At 49.9% G+C, this 18,507-nt stretch overlaps 1 protein-coding gene across 1 annotated transcript in view; it reads right to left on the reverse strand.

Annotated features, from left to right (window-relative positions):
• The window catches only part of Cavin1 (caveolae associated protein 1), a 13,404-nt gene extending 7,159 nt beyond the window's left edge, over window positions 1–6,245 (reverse strand). Inside the window, exon 1 of the mRNA XM_055620489.1 lies at window positions 5,589–6,245. Within this exon, the coding sequence (XP_055476464.1) occupies window positions 5,589–6,065 (477 nt within the window). The 5' untranslated portion in view covers window positions 6,066–6,245. The remainder of the gene's footprint in view (window positions 1–5,588) is intronic.
• Window positions 6,246–18,507: the final 12,262 nt, after the last annotated feature.

Raw genomic sequence — 18,507 nt, forward strand, 5'->3', positions numbered from 1 at the left:
TTTTGCTGCCCACCCACACGGCACACACCACTTTTTGCTGCCCACCCACACGGCACACACCACATCTGCCTGAGCAGTGCACCAGCCCAAGCACCCGTAATGGACAGCAGCTCGAAAGAGGCCATTAAGGCACTGACTCCCATCAAACGATGAGCTGATGGGAGCTGGGAGGGACACCCGGGGCCCCTCATCCCAGGAAATCCTAGATACTCCCACCAGCCGCTGGCTCCTCTTGGGTGGGTCTGGGCCCAGGCTCTGGGTAATAGGGCAGTGGGCTGGGCATCTGCTCAAAGGCTGGGCGGTCAGGCACTGTCTCAGGCTTCAGGTGAAAGGGCTCAGTCTCAGGCAGAAGGTCAAGAGGCACGATCTTGGGTGTGGCCGGCCCAGGGGGTGCATTCGGCTTCTTCTTGGGCTAAGATGAGGAAAAGGGGGTTTAAATGGCACTTGGGATGGATGCGGGGAGATTGACAGAAAGAGGCCTCTGTGACATGCAGAGTGGGGTCTGGTTGAGGAGGGAAAGCCCCCCCCCCCCCCCCGGATGGATTAGGGTGTGCCGAAACCACATTTGAAATGCCTCTTTCGGAAGGCCCTAGAGCCAGAAAGGGTGGGAGGAACCCAAGCCCATGAATTAATAAACAGAGCTTCCACTGAGCCTCCGTCCACCTCCTTCCTGTCCTCCAGAATGTTCCTCAGTCCTCTCACTGGGCCTCCACCTTCTACCTTGCAGTGTCTGTGTCACTCGTGAAATGGCCATGGCTACTGAGGGGCTGGAGAGAGGGGAGAGGGGCTGCCAGGCATGGAGAAGGAATGTTCTGAGACCAGTTGGTAAATTCTAACAGGGAGGCTCCACTGAGTGGAAGAGACACACACTCCCTTCTTGTTATGCCCTGAGGCGGAGTGGGCAGGCATGGGTGCCACCCTGGATAAGAAAAGGGGCAGGCGCAGAAGAGGGACACGCTGGCTACTTCCCTTTGGCCAAGTTTCTACCTCCTGCCTCCCTTGTTGTCCCTGTAGGATAGCAGACACTGTAACACAGAGAAAGCAGAATCTAGAAACAAGCAAGCCGTCTTCAGGAAAGGTGGGCCTACGGGTTGCCGCTGACGGCTTCCGGGCCCCTCGAGAGCTAAGCTCACACTCTCGCTTTGGGCAGTCAGAACTCAGGAGAGGGGCCGTTAGGGGAACAGCAGACTCAGACAGTAGCGACGTTCAGTAAGGCACGTGTGCACTGAACTCCATAGCAGCAACAGGCCCCGACCTGTGGAGTACAGGGAAGAGACGGAAGTGACAGGGAGGAGACCGAAGTGGCAGGGAGATGGAAAATGGCTCCTAGAATGGAAGCCCAAGCCGGGATACCCACGGCTGGCCCAGGCACCGCCTCCTACTCTCATGTGGTTGGATGGCTTTGCTTCTGTTTCAGCGCTCAGGAGCTGGAGCAGCTAATGGCCATCAATATTCCACCGTTGGCCACTTGTAGACAACACAACACACGTGTCTGCACGCATGTGCACACACAAATCACAGAGCATTCCAGGAAGGAGCAACGTACCCAAGGTTCTGGCCTAGTTTGCATGTTCGTTGAGTCTGCGTCTCATGCAGCTCAGGTTGGCCTCAAACTGGCTACTAATCCTCCTGCCTCTACCTCCGGAGTGCTGAGGTTACAGTCATGCACCGCCCACTCTAGCTAGGTGCTAGAGATGGAGTCCTGGGGGGGGGGGGGGGGGCAGCATGCCAAGCAAGCATTCTACCAGTAAAGCTAGATTCCTATCCCCTGTTGTTTGCTCCTTTGGGGTGGTGAGGGTTGTTCTGAGAGGGTCTCCCTAAGTAGCACAGGCTGATCTCAAACCCACAATCCTGCTTCCGTGGCCTCCTGAGAGCTTGGAGTCCAGCCGGGCGCCACCATATTCAGCTGGGCCCAGTTTTAAACCAACCCCTCATCGCTTAAGGGACAATAGCAAAGTAACTTCCCCTGACTGGGCCCCAGCTTCCTAAGAGACACAGTGGAGAGGATGAAGCTGGTTATCATCTAGCTCAGGGGGCTCCAGAGACAGGATGGTGAAATCCACATGGACGGGATTCCAAAAATTGCACGGGTGCCCCTCGTCTCTGAGGCTGCTGCTTAGCATAATATCCCGTCCCTGCTTGCTGCCAGTTGCCTGCTCTGTGCCCTCATCTCACCTTTTTAACTTTGACTTTTATGCCAGTCAGATTTGACAGGGGTAGGTGGGCAGATAGTAAGATTTCCTTTAGTCCTGGGAATGCCAAAAAAATTCCCTGTCTACTTTGGATTCCATGGCCAAGAAAAACATCCCAAAGTTAGCAGTTAGGATAAATGACATGGAAGACATATACTTACTCTTCAGTGATGAGGCTAAGGGGCAAAAGGGACCAGAGCAACAAGCAGAAAGTATTTTTAGATAAAGGTTTAGAGTTCTTCTAGAGAAAGGTATCTGTGATTCACTTGGAGTACAGGAAGGAAGGAATTAAAGGCTGGGTGAAGATTTGAGAAGAAGCCAGCAAGTCCTCATTCCAGCCATGCTGTCCTCCCCTTTAACGCCTGTGAGAAACCCAATCTCGTCAATGCTTCTAGGTCCTCTCCCCAAGCCCTTGGAGCAGATAGAATGGGTGTCAACTTTGCCTCATCCAAACTATTTCACGTTTCAGGGATGGAGGGCTACGGGGTAAATCAGTTTGCCCAGCATGCTTGAGATGGGAAAGATTACAGCTTCCAGAAAGCATTTGTTTCCACTTTCTCTCCCCCTTCTAGATTCTAATCCAGCCCTGAAAGTATTGGAATCGTTGCCCGTACGAGTGGATGTGTGGATTTCAGCCCTCTGGTGTTGCGCAGCATTTCAGAGCAACTGCCTCCATCCGCACAAATTACCCAGACTTCCTAGACGCCCTCAGTCTGTTACCACTAGAACTCACTGCTCTGCTTCTCTAGCTGTTGCTGGGCTGGTAACTGCAGCCCTGTGAGATAAAATGAGATGCCAAATTGCTCCCTTTTGTGTATGGCCATACAAGGTATCCCCTACCCAGGAAATAGGGCATGGGTGGCCAGACATCGTGACCCGACTACTGAGACTTCCAGAACCTTGGGCACCTTCTCCTGCGCTGCCACATCATGACCTCCCACACTTACAGTGGGGAACACAGACTCTCCTCTCTGCTTCCTCTCTAAAAGCCTTTGTCATCTGGGAGCCTCTTTCCAGCCAGCCTCAGCCTCCCCTCCCCTCTCTTGCTCTCTCTTGCCTGGCCATCTCCTTATCCTGAGTTTCCCATAAACTCTGTGGCCCCCGTCTTCCCTATTAGGCCTGCCAAGACACATGGCTATTTTTACCCCATTCTTTTCTCAGACTGCGGACCTTTGCAGACCCAGAAGGAGAGCAGGCTGCCCTGCTCCAACATCGGAGGCCCCACTCCCTCACCCCCACCAGGCACAACTGTGGGGCAGCTCAGGGAAGTTGTGCAACCCTGAGCCCTAACCCAGGTAGTGGAAGCAGGTGCGTGTGTTATGCTGCGTGCATGTCTGTACAGCACATGCGTGCCGTGCCCCTGCAGAGGCAGAAGAGGGGGTCAGACCCCCTGGGACTGGAGTTAGATTGTTGATAGCCATCATGTGGGTGCCAGGAACGAGAGTCTGTTTCTCCAGGAGAGCATTCGGTGCTGTTTATAACGGAGCCAACTCTCTAGTCCCAGTCCCAAGCCACCCTTCCTCAACCTCTGCCCTCTGCCACTGGTTCCGACGTAGTCAAAACCACGTGGTGAGTGCCCCCCCCCCCACTATTCAGATGGTGACGACTGTCAAATGCCAGTGATGAAGAGAACAGGACAGAGGGGGGTCAGACCTCAGCAGAGCAGTCTCCCACCCACGCAATACCTGTCCTTTCTCTCAAAAAAAAAAAAAAAAAAATCCCCATCCCCAGCGCTGGGAGGCCTACCTCCAGGCTGAGGTAAAATGAGAAAGTCACCTCTCCAAGTTCTTTGTAACAAGCACAGGTCTTGAAGGAGAGCGCTAGCTTATTGTCCCAGGTCCTGTTCTCTTTCCCTAGATGTCACCTGCAAGGGCTACACGGGTCTCAGAAACCGCTCACAAGGCCCCATCGTCCCAATCCTCCTGCCTCTCAACAGCTGAGTGGACACAGCTCTAAGTAAACGCTTTCTCCTACCAAGTGGGTGCTATAACTGGGAGAAGCAAAGCTTTATTATTATTATTATTATTATTATTATTATTATTATTATTATTATTATTATTTAGACAGTCGTTTTACGTGTCCCAGGCTGCCTTGGCCTCTGGAATGACAGTATGCATCAGCAAGGCAAAACTTTTTACAGGCCCCTTGAAAGAGTCCCCTCAGCAGCAGGGAGAGGCAGGAGCCAGGAGCAATCCTGTTTCAGGCGGTCCTATCACGAAAGTCTCCTCAGGTCTCCCACAGACCCTTGGGAAAACCAAGCGATCTTGGGAAAAACCAAGCGAAGGTCCTCATCTCACACCTGCTTACTCTGAAGCATCCTAATCAAGCAAGGCGGAGAGCAGTTGGTGACCACAGCTCCCTGACACAGGTCCTTGAAGGTAGGGCATATGGGAAACCTCCTCTTCCCTTTTTATCAGGAGCATAAAATGACCCCAACAACCAGGCCCAAACAGGAGGGGCCAAGGCTCGCACGTTCCCTCCCAGGGAAAGAGCCCCAGCTCCTCACTCAGCTCAGATTTACTCTTAACGGGGTCAGGGATGGGGCAAACCAGCACTGAGAATCCCAGCTGCATCCAGGCAGGAGGAACCCATAAAGGTAGAAAGCTAGCAACGGGTGGAGCCTGAGGGCGGCCGCCTCCGCCCACCAGCCTCTTCACCGCTCCTCCGGAGGGCACGGCCCCCCGCAGCAATGCAGGGGTGATTCACCGCGCCCAGCCCGCCCCCTCCACTATCCCCACTCTGCACTTCTAACGCCCGCCCCACCCGCCCCCAGCAGGCGCCAAGGGCGCCCGCACACCTCGAGACTGGGTGTCCCCAAAGCGCCCGGAGGCCAGGGGCGGATCGCAGCAAGGGGACGCGCGTGGGCAGCCCGAGGCTGGCGCGGGGGGCGCGGGGTAGGGTGAAAGGGGCTGGCGGTCGTGTCCCTTGCACGGCGCCCCCGCCGCCGCGTGCCTGAGCCTTGAATCACCCGCTATATCGAGCCCTCAGCGCCGGAGGCCCCAGGCCCCGGGCCCCACCTTCAGTGTCTGCTTACAGAGGGGCGCCCGAAGACCACACCGGGGACCTCGGCCGTCCCCTCCCCGCCCCCAAGCCTCCCTCCGAGCGCGAAGACGTTCGACGGAGACGAGCTGGGAGCGCCCAGCGTTCCCAAGCCCAGCGCGCTAACTCTTCCGCCAGGAGTTAGAGACCGCGGGGTGGGGCCTAGGTGGGGTGGCGCGGGGTGCGCCTCTCCGGGTGCCCCCCGAGAGCCCCGCCACTCCCCGAAGTCCACCCACTCCAGCTGACGTCTCTCACCGGGGCCGGGCTGGCAGGAGAGACGAGCCTCGGCCGGGGACTGTGGGGGGGGGGGGTCCCCACCCAGCTCCCGGGGCCGGGGCCGCGCGTGCCCGGTCTCACCTGGTAGATCATGACTTTGAAGTTGCGGCGCCTGAGCAGCTCCGCCTCGTTGACCTCCAGCTTCTTGATCTGGCCGGCCTGGCGCTCCAGGCTGCCGCGCACCGTCTTCACGTTGACGCTGACCTTGCGCACCTTCTCCAGCAGCTTGCTCACGGTGTTGCTGGTGGTGGCGTGCGCCTTGCCCAGCTTGCTCAGCTCGCCCTGGATGCTCTGCACGGCGCCCTCCATCTCCGCCTGCCGCTCCTCCAGCTGGGCCTGGGTCAGCTGGATCTGGTCGACGGCGCCGATGATCTTATCCAGGAGGCTCAGCACCAACACGCCGTTGACCTGGTCCGACTTGATGAGTTCGTCCGAGCCGGTCCCCGACGGCTCCTCGGTGGCCCGCGCCTCCCCCGGGGTGGGCTCCGGGCCCTCGGAGGAGGCATCGGGGAATCCGGAATACGGCCTCTCGACGATATGGAGAGTGACATCCTCCATGGCTTCCCGGAGCCGTGCTGGGGGGCGAGGGTGGGGAGCCCCGGCCGGGTTGAACTGGAGCGGGAGACCCTGAGAGAAGGAGGAGCGAGAGAGGGGAAAGGGAGCCGCAGCCCGGAGCGGAGGAAACTCGAGCCACGTCCGTGCGCGCCGGGACGCTGGCCAGAACTGCGGGGCGGGGAATCCGCGAGTTGCCCAGCTCCCGAGCCAAACCCAGAGTCACGTCGGCCATTGGCTGGCCCCACCCCAGAAAGGGAGGGACCGGGGCAGAAGGGGAGACCAACCCGGGAGGGGCAGCGGAGGGGGACCCGAGAGCTGAGAGCCCCACCCTGTTCAGGATGGTTGGAATAGTTGGAGCGGGAGTCTAGGGCCCCCCTTGGCGGTGGAGGCCGCGGCAGCGGGACTGGGGCGGAGGGGAGGAATGTGAGCTGGGGAAAGGAATCAGGTCCCCGGACTGTGCCCAGCTCCGCTTTCCTTCACTTTTCCCTCACCCACAAACCCACTCCAGCCTTTTAAGATCAAGCTCAGGGCCCACACGGAGCATGAATTGGATGTAAACTCTTTTTTTTTTTTTTTTGGTCTGTGCCTAGCGTCCTTGTAGGAGCCTTGCCCTGTACACTCTTTTTGAAAGGGATTTGAGAGCCCGCGCAACCACTTGTGCACTGAGTTCCCACTGTCCCCAAAGCTTGTCGGGCTGTTAGTGAGAGGGAGGGAAGAGATGGGGTGACAGAGGAGGCACAAAGCGATGGAATAACAGCCTGCGCAGGGCCCGGGTTTCTCGCGGAGTTGTCAGGACAGGGCAAGATTAAGGTGAGAAATAAAATAAAAAAGGCTTTTCGTCACCTCTCTAAAATCACTTCTCCCTGTGTCCCCTCCAGCAGAAGTCTAGCCGACTCCGGGCCTCAAAGAGTGTGGCATCAGGATTGCTCTTCTCTCGGGTTCTCGGATATTAGGTGAGCAATCAGGGGGATCATGGAACCCCATCTCTTAGAGAGGAAGGCCAAGAGGAGGCAGCTGGCCCGCCAGGGTTCGCTCCAGGCCTCTGCCGGCACCTGCCCTTAGCTCCAGGTCCCTGGACCCCACTGGCACCCAGAACCTTCTGTTGGAGGCAGGAATCGGGGTAACTATGGCAATTCTCCCTAACGGGGAAATTTGAGAAAGGCCCTGCAGAGGTCTGTAGAGACGCACAGGCTGCCCTCCTTCCACATCTGGCCCTCAGCCGTCCCTGGAGCCACCCCGATTCCCTTTCCCACAGAGACGCTGAAAACCTTTCCCCTGCTTAGGAAACCGGGCTCGGGGTTCCCTAGCCGGACCGACTCAGCAAAAGGTCACTTCCGATGGTGTCCACTATCGTTAAGAAGAATTAAATACTGCTTTGTGGAGATCCAGGTGTCATCAACAAAGTCAGAAAACTCACCAACCTGTTCAGCTGCAAATTGCCATGTTGTTTAGGGGCCAGTGAATAAAACACATCCCGTCCCCAAGACTCCAATCGGCTTCCTCACCCGAGGTTAAAGAAGAGCGAACCTCAGCCAGGCGGTGGTAGCACACGCCTTTAATCCCAGCCCTCAGGAGGCAGAGGTAGGAGAATTTCTGTGAGTTCGAGGCCAGCCCGGTCTACAGAGTGAGTTCCGGCACAGCCAGGACTACACAGAGAGACCCTGTCTTGAAAAGCAAAACAAAACAAAAAACAAAAAAGAGAGTGAAGCCCTGCACACAATTGTATATTTGGGAGGCATTTTGGTGCACGCCTTCGATCCCAGCGCTTGGGAGGCAGAGACAGGCAGATCTCTGTAATTTTGAAGCCGGGTCTTAGTCTACCTAGCCAGTTCCAAGCCAGCCAGGAAGGACTACACAATGATACCCTGTCTAAAAAAGGAGAAAACAAACAAAACAAATGGAGAAAACAAACAAAACCCTACATACTGTATAACTATTAAAACTGGCAGATTACCAACTTTAAAGAAGAAGAAGAGGAGGAGGAGGAGGAGGAAGAAAGTGACTGAGGAGATGGCCTAGTGGTTTAAAATGCTGGCTGTTCTTGCAGAGGACCAAGTGTGGTTCCCAATACCCACAGCGGGGTGGTTCACAGCCACTTACACCTCTGGCTTCAGAGAATCAGACACCTTCTCTTCTGCCCTCCACTGGCACCTGGCCACACCTGACTTCATCACACAGGCACATGTACACATAAATAAAGAGAATTTAAGAGAATTATAACAATTTTAATTCTTTTTATTAAAAACCGATAACGTTTTGAGGGAAAAAGAAAGTAACAGTAGAAAGCCTTACTTGACCTTCAAACTATTCCTGTATTTTATAAGATGGGGGCACACTGAGGAGCTGGCTCCTGGGTTAAGAGTACTGCTGCCTTTGCAGAGGGCGGGGCTTAGCTCTCAGCCCCGAAGGCTGGATCATGGCCCTCCCTAACTCTAATTCCAGGGGGTCTGATGCCCTCTTCATACATGCATGCAAGGAGAACACTCACACACATTAAATAAACGCCTTAATCCCAGCACTCAGGGGGCAGAAGCAGGAGGATCTCTGCGAGTTCGAGGCCAGCCTGGTCTACAGAGTGAGTTCCAAGACAGCCAAAACAGAGAAACCCTGTCTCCCTAAATAAGTAAATAAATAAACAAATCTTTATTAAAATAATTAGTCGAATAGTGTTTAAGTGTGTGCGTGCGCACAGGTATGCATGTGCAGAGGTCAGAGGACAACTTTTGGAGTCAGTTCTCTTTTCGACCATGAACATTTGGGATCAAACTCAGGTCGTCAGCCTTGGTGGCAAGCACGTTTACCTGCTGTGCCACTCACCAGCAGCCCCTGATCTACATTAACAGACAAGGTACAGACGGCAAATAGTAAAACACTGGAATGAAGCCATTTCACTCGTTCTCTTTTGGAATATAGGCATGCACGGACATGCGAAGCTACTTTTGTGCCTCAAAACAGTCTTGCTAGCTTCAGCTGATCTCACACTCAATGGTGATTCTCCTGCCTCAGCCTCCAGGACACTGGTATTACAGACATGCTCCACCATGCCCAGGTGAGGATATCGTACTTCCTTTCCCATCCCAGTAATTACTTTCCCTTCCTCTCGGGAAACCATTGTTAGCCTTTTCCTGTGGAATTTTCAATAACACATCTCTGTGCACACGTTAGGTTTAATCGTATACGCCTGTAATTCCGGCTCACGAGAGGCCAAAGCAGAATAAGTGTGAGCTGGAGGCCAACCTGGCCTCCAACAGCAAGACCTTATTTTTCTTTAAAAAAAAAAAAAGAAGAAGAAGGGTGGGGGCTGGGCATGGTGACATACACCTTTAATCCCAGCACTTGGAAGGCATAGGCAGAGCACTGATTTTAAATTTGAAGCCACCCTAGTCTACACAGGAGAGTTCCAGGCCAACCAGTATTATAACCTGTTTCAAAGGAAAAAAAAGAAAGAAGAAAAGAAAGAATTTTTGTGCACAAAGGATCAAATCATATATATATATATATATATATACTGTTATATATATATATATTTTTTTTATCTTTTTCTTTTTTGAGTTGTTAACATTTCCTAAGATCTTTTTTCCTCACAGAGCTGCCCTATTTTCCAATGTATGCCTGTACTATAACTTATTCAGCCGCTCCCTACCAGAGGACATTCACAGATTACATATTAAAGAGGAGTTTCTATGGATGATTTGCTTTTGTGACTACATGCTTCCTAAAGCAATTGTCAAGTCAATATGGCCATGGCTTTCCCACCAGGAAAGTACTTGCAGTCCACTTCTTCAAAAGGAATGTCAGTATTTGCGGATGAGTCAAGTCATGTCCCAGGGGGTAGCCCCGTGAATACTGATCTGACTCATTTGATGCCTCCCTCCCTCTCAGAGAATTTTTTGCAAAGGGGCCTTACTCCTGCAAAGCTGTGTTGCAAAAAAATATCCACGTCAGCAAGCTTCTCTCAGGGTTCTTCTTTCTACCAAACGGCCACCAATTCCAACAGGGTGTGTGCTCAGGCCTGAGCAGTGCTTTATCAACCCAGCAATTCTTCCAGAAACCTTCGCTGCATTTCAGTGGAAATCTGCAGCTCCTTTCCCTTTGCTGTTTGCACACGCCGTCTCCGGCGTTCAGATTTATCTTTGGGTTTTCCGTGGCTCAGTCTACTCCCTAAAATGTGTGCTGCTCCACTGTTTCAGTTGCTGAAGAAGGGTCCACAAAATGGATGGGGAGGTAAAACAGATATTTCCTTTGGTGCAGGAAAGACCTCCCCCCCCCCACACACACACCAGAATGAAAACATGTCAGCAGCTAGATTTTCCCAGTAGTCTATCATATTCCTCCAACCATGCATCTGTTCAATAAAGGGTGAGAATTTACCGCAAGCCAGCTTCTAGGGGAGTAGAAGAGGACCACAGGACGGAGGCGTGTCTGTAGGTGTAAAGGAAAGGGACCTTGGAACCCTGGAAGCAGCAGAATGATGAAAGCAGATGGTGAAACAGACAAGCACTGCTCATCTCATCACGGTTCGGCCCTGAGCTTTACTAGTTTACGTTGAAGCAAATACAAAAAGGTGCGTAATCTGTTCCACTCAGCTTTGGGTCCCAGCTTGGGGAGATCCAGGGAGACAGTGTGTTTGGTTAACAATAAACCGTTGGGATGGGGGACATGTCCTTACGTCAGAGAGGCCAGGGCCAGCTGTCAGCAGCTGGTTCACAGCTGCCACAAACAGCAGGCACCCCCCCCCACACACACACACACACAGGCTTTAGCGGTGCTATTCCTGTTTCTCTGATGTTTTAAAAAGGGCCTTAGAATGTTTGCCTGTTTCTTCTCCTCCTCGAAAATCCCTTCTCTTTTTCAAAAAAGTCAATATGTTGGCAGCCAGGTGTAGTGACGTATGTCAGCCGGAGATTTGGAAGGCAGAGGCAAAAGAATCAGAAGTTCAAAGTCATCCTGAGTCACGGGAGTTTGGGGCCATCCTGGCTACATGAGACCCTGTCTCAGACAAGCCAATGAAAATAAATAAACAGCAAACTGTGCAGGTATGGGGCTGGGATGTATTCTACTGGAGTCGCATACCATACGTTTGTAAGGCCCTGTTTTGGTTCCCAGCCTCAGAACTACAATCAATGAATTAATCAATAACTTTTTTTTTTTTTTCAATACAGGTCTCACTATGTAGCCCTGGCTTCCTTGGAACTTGCTACGCAGACCAGACTGGACTTGAACTCACAGAGATCCGCCTGCCTCTGCCTCCCAAATGCTAGCATTAAAGGCCTTCACCACCATGTCCACCTTATTTTTGAACTTTTAATAATTAGCCTTGGACTCTGATCAATTTCCCAAAGGAAAAACTCCCTTTTCCTGTTCCTCATGACCTGCTTAGATATCCAACCGTCATCCATCCCAACTCAACCCTAAATATCCTTCCTGCAACAGTATAGTGAATTTCTCTCCAACCTTGGAATTCCCTTTAACTTCTCTCTTGCCCACACTTCCCAAACCAAGTGAAATCCCACTGACTGCTTGCTCTTCCTCTTCCCTGTCACCTTCATCCCTGGAGTCATATTACCGTCATTTACTGGTGCACGCATTGCTAGTATATGCTTGCAGTACATCACTGTATGCTTTTTAAAAGATTTATTTATTTGTGTTATTCAAAAAAACAATTTTTATTTTGTTTTTCCAGACAGGGTTTCTCTGTGTAGCTTTGGCTGTCCTGGAACTCACTCTGTAGCCCGGGTTGGCCTCAAGCTCACAGAGATCTGCCTGCCTCTGTCTTCCCAGTTCTGGGGTTAAAGGCTTGCGCCATCACTGCCTGTAATGTATTTATTTGCATGTATGTGTGTGTGTGTTCACTTATGTGGGTGGATTCCCCAGGAATCCAGAAAAGGACATCAGATCCCCTGATCTGGACTTACAGGCCTTCGGGTCCTCTACAAGAATAGCACATGTTTTTTTAACTGAGCCATCTCTTCAGTGTCTTATCGCTCAATTTTAAATTATATGTAGGCATTTGTGTCTGGGTGTGGTATGTGTACACGAGAGCAGATACCTGCAGAGGCGAAGAGGGCTGGGCTGGCTGTTGAGAGCAAGGGCCGCTCCTGCGGAAGGACTCACGTTTGGTTCCCAGCATTCCACGTGCAGCTCACAACCACCTGTAACTCCTGTTCTGGAGGATCGGACACCTTCTTCCCACCTCCCAACCCGTCTCTGTGTCTTTAACCTCTTCCCTTCAGTTCACACTACAGGCCCAGCACGGCTGGTTACTTTTCCTAAAATGTTCTTTTGGTTGTCAGGCCCCTCGGAGAAAGGGACGCCTTGTACAGCTTTACCTTGCTGGACATGGCGGAGTTCTGAGGCTTTGCTGGCATCTAGTCTTAAGCATAGTCATGACTGAATGATTATTAAATTCTTCTGTTTTTACGTTGACCTATTGCTAGTCCGGTTCGCCTGATAGATTCCATTCCAAAGACAAGCCACAACCATCAGCTCCTTTGCCATCACCATTGTCTGTCACTGCTTCTTTCTGTGTATATGTTCGCTCTCTCCAGTTACACCAGGGCCTCTTTGACGCCTTTCTGGTGGGAACACAGATAATACCTCAAAGGAGCTGAGGATGACGGTATATAATCTCAACACGTAGGAATCATGGAAAGAGGATTTTTTAATATTTATTTTTTATTTGTGTGTGTGTACATGTATGTGTGTATCTTCAGAGGCCAGAAGAAGGTGTCAGATCCCCCGGAGCTGGAGTTACAGGCGATTATCAAACACCTGGTGTGGTTGCTCAGAACTAAACTCAGGTCCTCTGCAAGAACCTGGAGCACTCTTAGCTTCAGAGCCGCCCACACCCCCACCCCAAGTTCCAGAAGGAGGATCTTGAGTTCAAGGCAAGCTGGGCTTCGCAGTCGCATAAGATCCTGCCTCAATATATATATATGTATATATATAAATATATATATGTATACATATATACATATACATATATATATACACACACACATATATATGTATATGTATATATATATATACGTTCCATCACAGCTTATGTCTCCATCTGCAACAAACAATGGTTCAGGGTAATTCAGCTTTGGGACTGAAGCTCACTTTCCACCCCCAGCACCACAGAAACCAGGTGTGACTGTTTCACAGGCGCACACCTGTTACCCAGATGTGGCAAACAGGAGACCCAGGAGTTGAAGGTTGTTCTCAGCTACATAGCAAGGTTGAGGCCAATCTGGGCTGCATGAGAACCACTCTCAAACAACAAAAAATTAAGCTTTATTATGTTTTGGTTGTAAACAGCTACTCTTGAAAATGTTTTCCAAGCTGAGGTTAGAGCTAACCTTTCTGTGATAAAGAAATAAGTGAGCTATTTATAATTATCCATTAACACGTGGCATAAATTTCCTCTATTAAAAGGAGGCAGGGAAGGGCTGACAAGACAGCTTAGTGGGTAAAGACGCTTGCCACTGAGCTGAGAATCTTGAGTTCAAGCCCAGGACCCTCAGGGTGGAAAGAGAAAACTGATTCCCTCAAATTGTTGTTTCCTGACCTTCACACATGTATGAAGGTCAATCCTTATGCATATACACACAGACACACACACACACATTTAATAAAAGAAAATGGAAGGAGCTAGGTTTAGGTGATAGCTAGGAGCTGGGCTCCCACCAGACAGGAGGTGGGATCCCATAGATGGAATGTCATGGCCTTTTGCCGCAGGAAACTTACAGTCAGTTCTGGGAGCTCCATCAGCATCCAAATATACCCTAGCAACTACAGCGTGATGGAAAAACCACCATCCAAAAAAAGGACATATATGATTAGGCCTGGTGGCACATATCCGTGACGTCAGCATGTGGGAGGTGCGGACAAGAGGATCAGGAGTTCAAAGTCATACTCAGCTCCAGGTCTGGCAGTTCCAGACCTCCAGGGATACACGTAAGACCTTGTCTCAAAGTAACTTCAGGGCTAGGAAGATGGCTCAGCAGTTGAGAGCACCGGATGGTCTTCCGAAGGACCCAGTGGTCTGGTTCCAAGCATCCACCCGGTGGCTTACACTTGTCTGTAAGTCTGTAAGAGATCCATCACCCTCTTCTGCCTCCTCAGGCACCAGTCACACACTGGTGCTCAGACACACATGCAGCCAAAACCTCCATACACATAACTTTTTAAAATTAAAATGACAGCAACAGTAGCCAAGGATGTTACAAGGACGAAATGTATTCTCATCTATGAGAAACACTTCAGAGCAGTCACGTGGCCCCTTTCAATTTCTCTCACTTGAACTAGTCACCACAGAGGATCCAGAGAGTTCCCGGTAAGCTTACGCTATATATGAACGGAGCTCCCCTCTTCTTTTCAACTTTCTGTTTGGACCCAAAAGCAAACTTTCAAAACAAGCTGTTCTCTGCAAACACAGAAGCGTTTAGCAGCTGCACCCCTGTCAGCAACTGTGTCTTTGGTGGAATTTGGCCCCTTTCCCAGCAAACAGTGTTTCCATTTCTCTGTGTAACAACAGGAAGAGTGTGAACTCTGCCTGGGCTATAGATTCCTGCGCTTGCCTCCAATTTCCACACCTCCATTGTCCTCTGCTCCGGAGAGTCCAGCTGTGCGTTGGTGGAATGACTCATATTTCCCTCAAGACACATATTCCTGAGTCCCGGGGGCTCTGACTAGTGTGGAAGGGCAATTAGCTCAGACTCTGGCCCTGGATCCCCTGATTTTCAAGATAGAACGGTTTCCCCCTGGACCACTAAGCCGTGCAGAGTTTACAAGTGATCAAGAGTGACCATCTGACAATTAGAAAGGTATCTGACAGAACCAGGACCTATGCCCTTGGAGTGCCTAATAGTCTCGTTAAGGAAACAAATACACAAAAAGTAAGAGGTGGGGTTTGTTTGGTTGGTTTGGTTTGATTTGATTTGATTTTTCCAGACAGGATCTCTCTATGTAACCTTGGCTGTCCTGGAACTCACTGTATAAACCAGGCTGGCCTCAAACTCAGAGATCCTTCTGCCGCAGCCTCCTGAGCGCTGGGATTAAAGGTGTGCGCCACCACCACCTGGCAAACATTTAAAATTAGATGCGATGACTCATACTTTAGATATAGTGAGTCATGCTTGTGAGTCCAGCTCTCAGGAGGCTGAGGCAGGAGGACTTTGTGGCCAGCCTGGGTTGCATAGTGAGTTCCAGGCCTTCTTGTATACATAGACGTATGTATACATGTATATCCACACACACATATATATATCACATATATGTATATATACATAGCTCATGTATATATATATATATATAATATATATATATGAGCTATCTCATGTAGCTCATATGTATATATAATATATATATATACTTTATACATATAAATATATATGGGGAAAGACTTTGTCTCAATTAACAACAAAGAAAAAGTCAATGTTTCAGATAGGTGGATGTCATTCTGCATAAACAAATATGTTAATAACTCAGTCAATGTTTGGAACCTCCAGAATAAAAAGAAGAGACTATCTAAAAAGAAGTTTTTGTTTTGTTTTGGAGACAGGGTCTCACGTAGCTCAGGCTAGCCTCAAATTCAGGATGACCTTTAGTTCTTGATCCTCCACCTAAGTGCTGAGATCAAGGCGGGTCCCACCATATCTAGGCTGAAAGTTTTTATTTTTAAAATGTTCACACTTCCAGCAAAACTTTTTTTGAGTCAGGGTCTCAATACGCAGCCCTGGCTGGCCTGGAACTAGCTATGTAGACCAGGCTGGCCTCAAATTCACTGAGCTCTACCTCCCTCAGCTTCCTCAGTCCTGGAAGTCCAGGTGTAAACTACGAATTCATTTATAATCAACCCCCAGACCTTAGGCATGCCAAGTAAGCACCCCAGAACCAGAGCTCTACCTTAAGCAGGCTAGTTGAAGGGCTCCCCTCAACTGGAGAAACAGCTTCCCATTCTGCCCTTGACTTTGATAACTTAGACCCTTTGAAGGTTACTGGACACTTATTCTGAAAGTGCTGCCCGTGTCTCCACGAGCTTAGGCAGAGGGGGTTTAGCATAGCAGCGACAGTGTCAAGAGGTAAGCTGTGTTCCTTTCAGATCCGATCAGATGAACAAAAAATGTGATTTGTCCATTACCACAGCAGTTAACCTTGTCCATTTAAGGGTCAAAGATGCCATCTGCCAGGCAGATTTCTAGTAGGAAATGAGTCTTTATCTCTTTATAAACAGTAAATATTTTTATAGGCCAATATTTAGAAACTAGTTTAATATTCCGTTTCTCAACAAACTTTTGAATTAGCGAGTTCTGTGATAGCTGTTCAATGATAATTTTTGTTTGTTTGTTTGTTTTGCTGTTGTTGTTTTGTTTCGTTTCAAGACAGGGTTTCTCTGTGTAGCCTTGGACTCACTCTGTAGACCAGGCTGGCCTTGAACTCACAGAGATCCACCTGCCTCTGCTTCCCTGAGTGCTGGGATCACAGGCGTGCACCACTGTGCCTGGCAATGTTTTAAAATTTAACTTCAGATTTATTTAGTTTAGTGTGTGGATATGAATGGTTTTTACTACATGCATGTATGAGCGCCATGTGCATGCCTGTTGGATCCCCTGGAACTGTTTGTGATCTACCATGTGGGTGCTGGGACTTGAACCTGGGTCCTCTACAAGAGCAGCAAGTGCTCTTAACCACTGAGCCACATCTCCAGTCCCAGAATGGGAATTTTCTAATTCCATTATTTCTTCCCTGTTCAACACTGATGTTCTACACGGGTATCTCTCTCTTCCATTTTACTGATAAAATATAGACTTTTGGATTGCTGTTTAATATTATGTATATATTGTATATACTTATAGTACTATATATATATCTATAGATTATAAACGTATATGTATAATAAACAGCCTGCCACAGCCTGCTGGAGGGGCGGGCTAGCTTCCGGGTCAGCTCTAAATTACCCCACCAGGGGGCGCTCCGGTGCCGCAGTGCGCGTGGGTGGCAAAGGCGACGCTGCACTGCTTGGGTCTCCTCCCTGCGTCCCTTCTCCTAACCCCTCCGTTGGGAACCGGCCGCTGAGTAAGGTTCTGGGGCGTAGCTGCATCTTAGGGACGACTGAGGGAGGAACCGTCATCCCCAAGAAGCCTTCCGCATGTCCTCACTCTCCTAGCGAAGGGAGTCGTGCTCCTTGCCGCCGTGATAATACAAAGATGGATCACACACCGGTGAGCCTCCTCCTGGCTCCGCGCGCTGCTCAGTCTTCCCCCACTCTGTGAACTGACTTTTATTAATGATTTTGGGGGGGGTCCTACAATTAAAAAAATATATATTTTGTTGTTTTCACGTTAGGATAAGTCTTAATTAAAATTAAAATGTTAAATTAAAAAGAGAAAAGTTTAAAAGCCTCAAGGTCTCTGGGAGACACTCCAAAACCCAGTAAAAACTAGCAAGAGTGTCAGTTACACAGCGCTTTGATCCCAGCACTGAGGAGGCAGAAGTTCTAGGACAGCCAAGGAACTTCTGTCTCAAAAACAAAAATACCCACACTGCCATATGGCTCCTCCAGCAGTTTCCACACAATTTCATACTGTGTGCTCCAGTTTTCAGAAGACCATCTGGGGGAGGGGGGGGAGGACACAAAGGACAGAGATAAAGGGCCTGGCATAGAGTCAGACTATAAAGAGACACGCAGGGAGGGCCAGAAGGCCGTCATTCCTCTTGTAATATTTAATAATAGATGTAAAAACCAGAAGAGGGTGTTTCAGTTAAGGCACGTGTAAGCTGCCCAATGTGGGTTCTGGGAATTTTGTTTGTTTGTTTGTTCTGTTTTTGAGGTTCTTGTTTTGTTTTTTCGAGACAGAGTTTTTCTGTGTAGCCCTAACTGTCCTGGAACTCACTCTGTAGACCAGGCCGGCCTCGAACTCACAGAGATCTGCCTGCCAGATCCAGAATGCTGGGATGAAAGGTGTGCACATCATCTCCCAGCAAAAAATAAAAAATAAAAAATTTAAAAAAAATCATTTTATGTATTTATTTGTGTAGGACCTCCTGTGGAGGTTAGAGGACACATTTGTAGAGTTAGTACCCTCCTTCTGCCTCTACTCGGGCCCAGGAATTGAACTAAGGTCCCTGGGCCTGCTCAGCCGGCACCTTTACCTGCTGAGCCATCTTACCAGATGTCGGAGGGGGTTGTTTTCTCTTGAACCAGTCTTATACATGAGGCTACACAGCCCAGGCCTCTCCAAGTGCTAGGACTGTAGGTGTGGCTTTAATGATAAATTTTTAAGGGTAAAAGTTCTTAATTTTATTTTTAAATTAAAAATTAACTTGTAGACCAGGCTGGCCCAGAACTCAGGCCTCAGAAAACTGCCTCTGCCTTTCAAGTGCTGGGATTAAAGGTGTGTGCCGCCACCCCCTGTGTGTGTGTGTGTGTGTGTGTGTGTGTGTGTGTGTGTGTGTGTGT

Source organism: Psammomys obesus, unplaced genomic scaffold, assembly GCF_907164565.1.
Source record: "Psammomys obesus unplaced genomic scaffold, mPsaObe1.curated_primary_1811, whole genome shotgun sequence".
In the NCBI taxonomy this organism is placed as follows: Eukaryota; Metazoa; Chordata; class Mammalia; order Rodentia; family Muridae; genus Psammomys; species Psammomys obesus.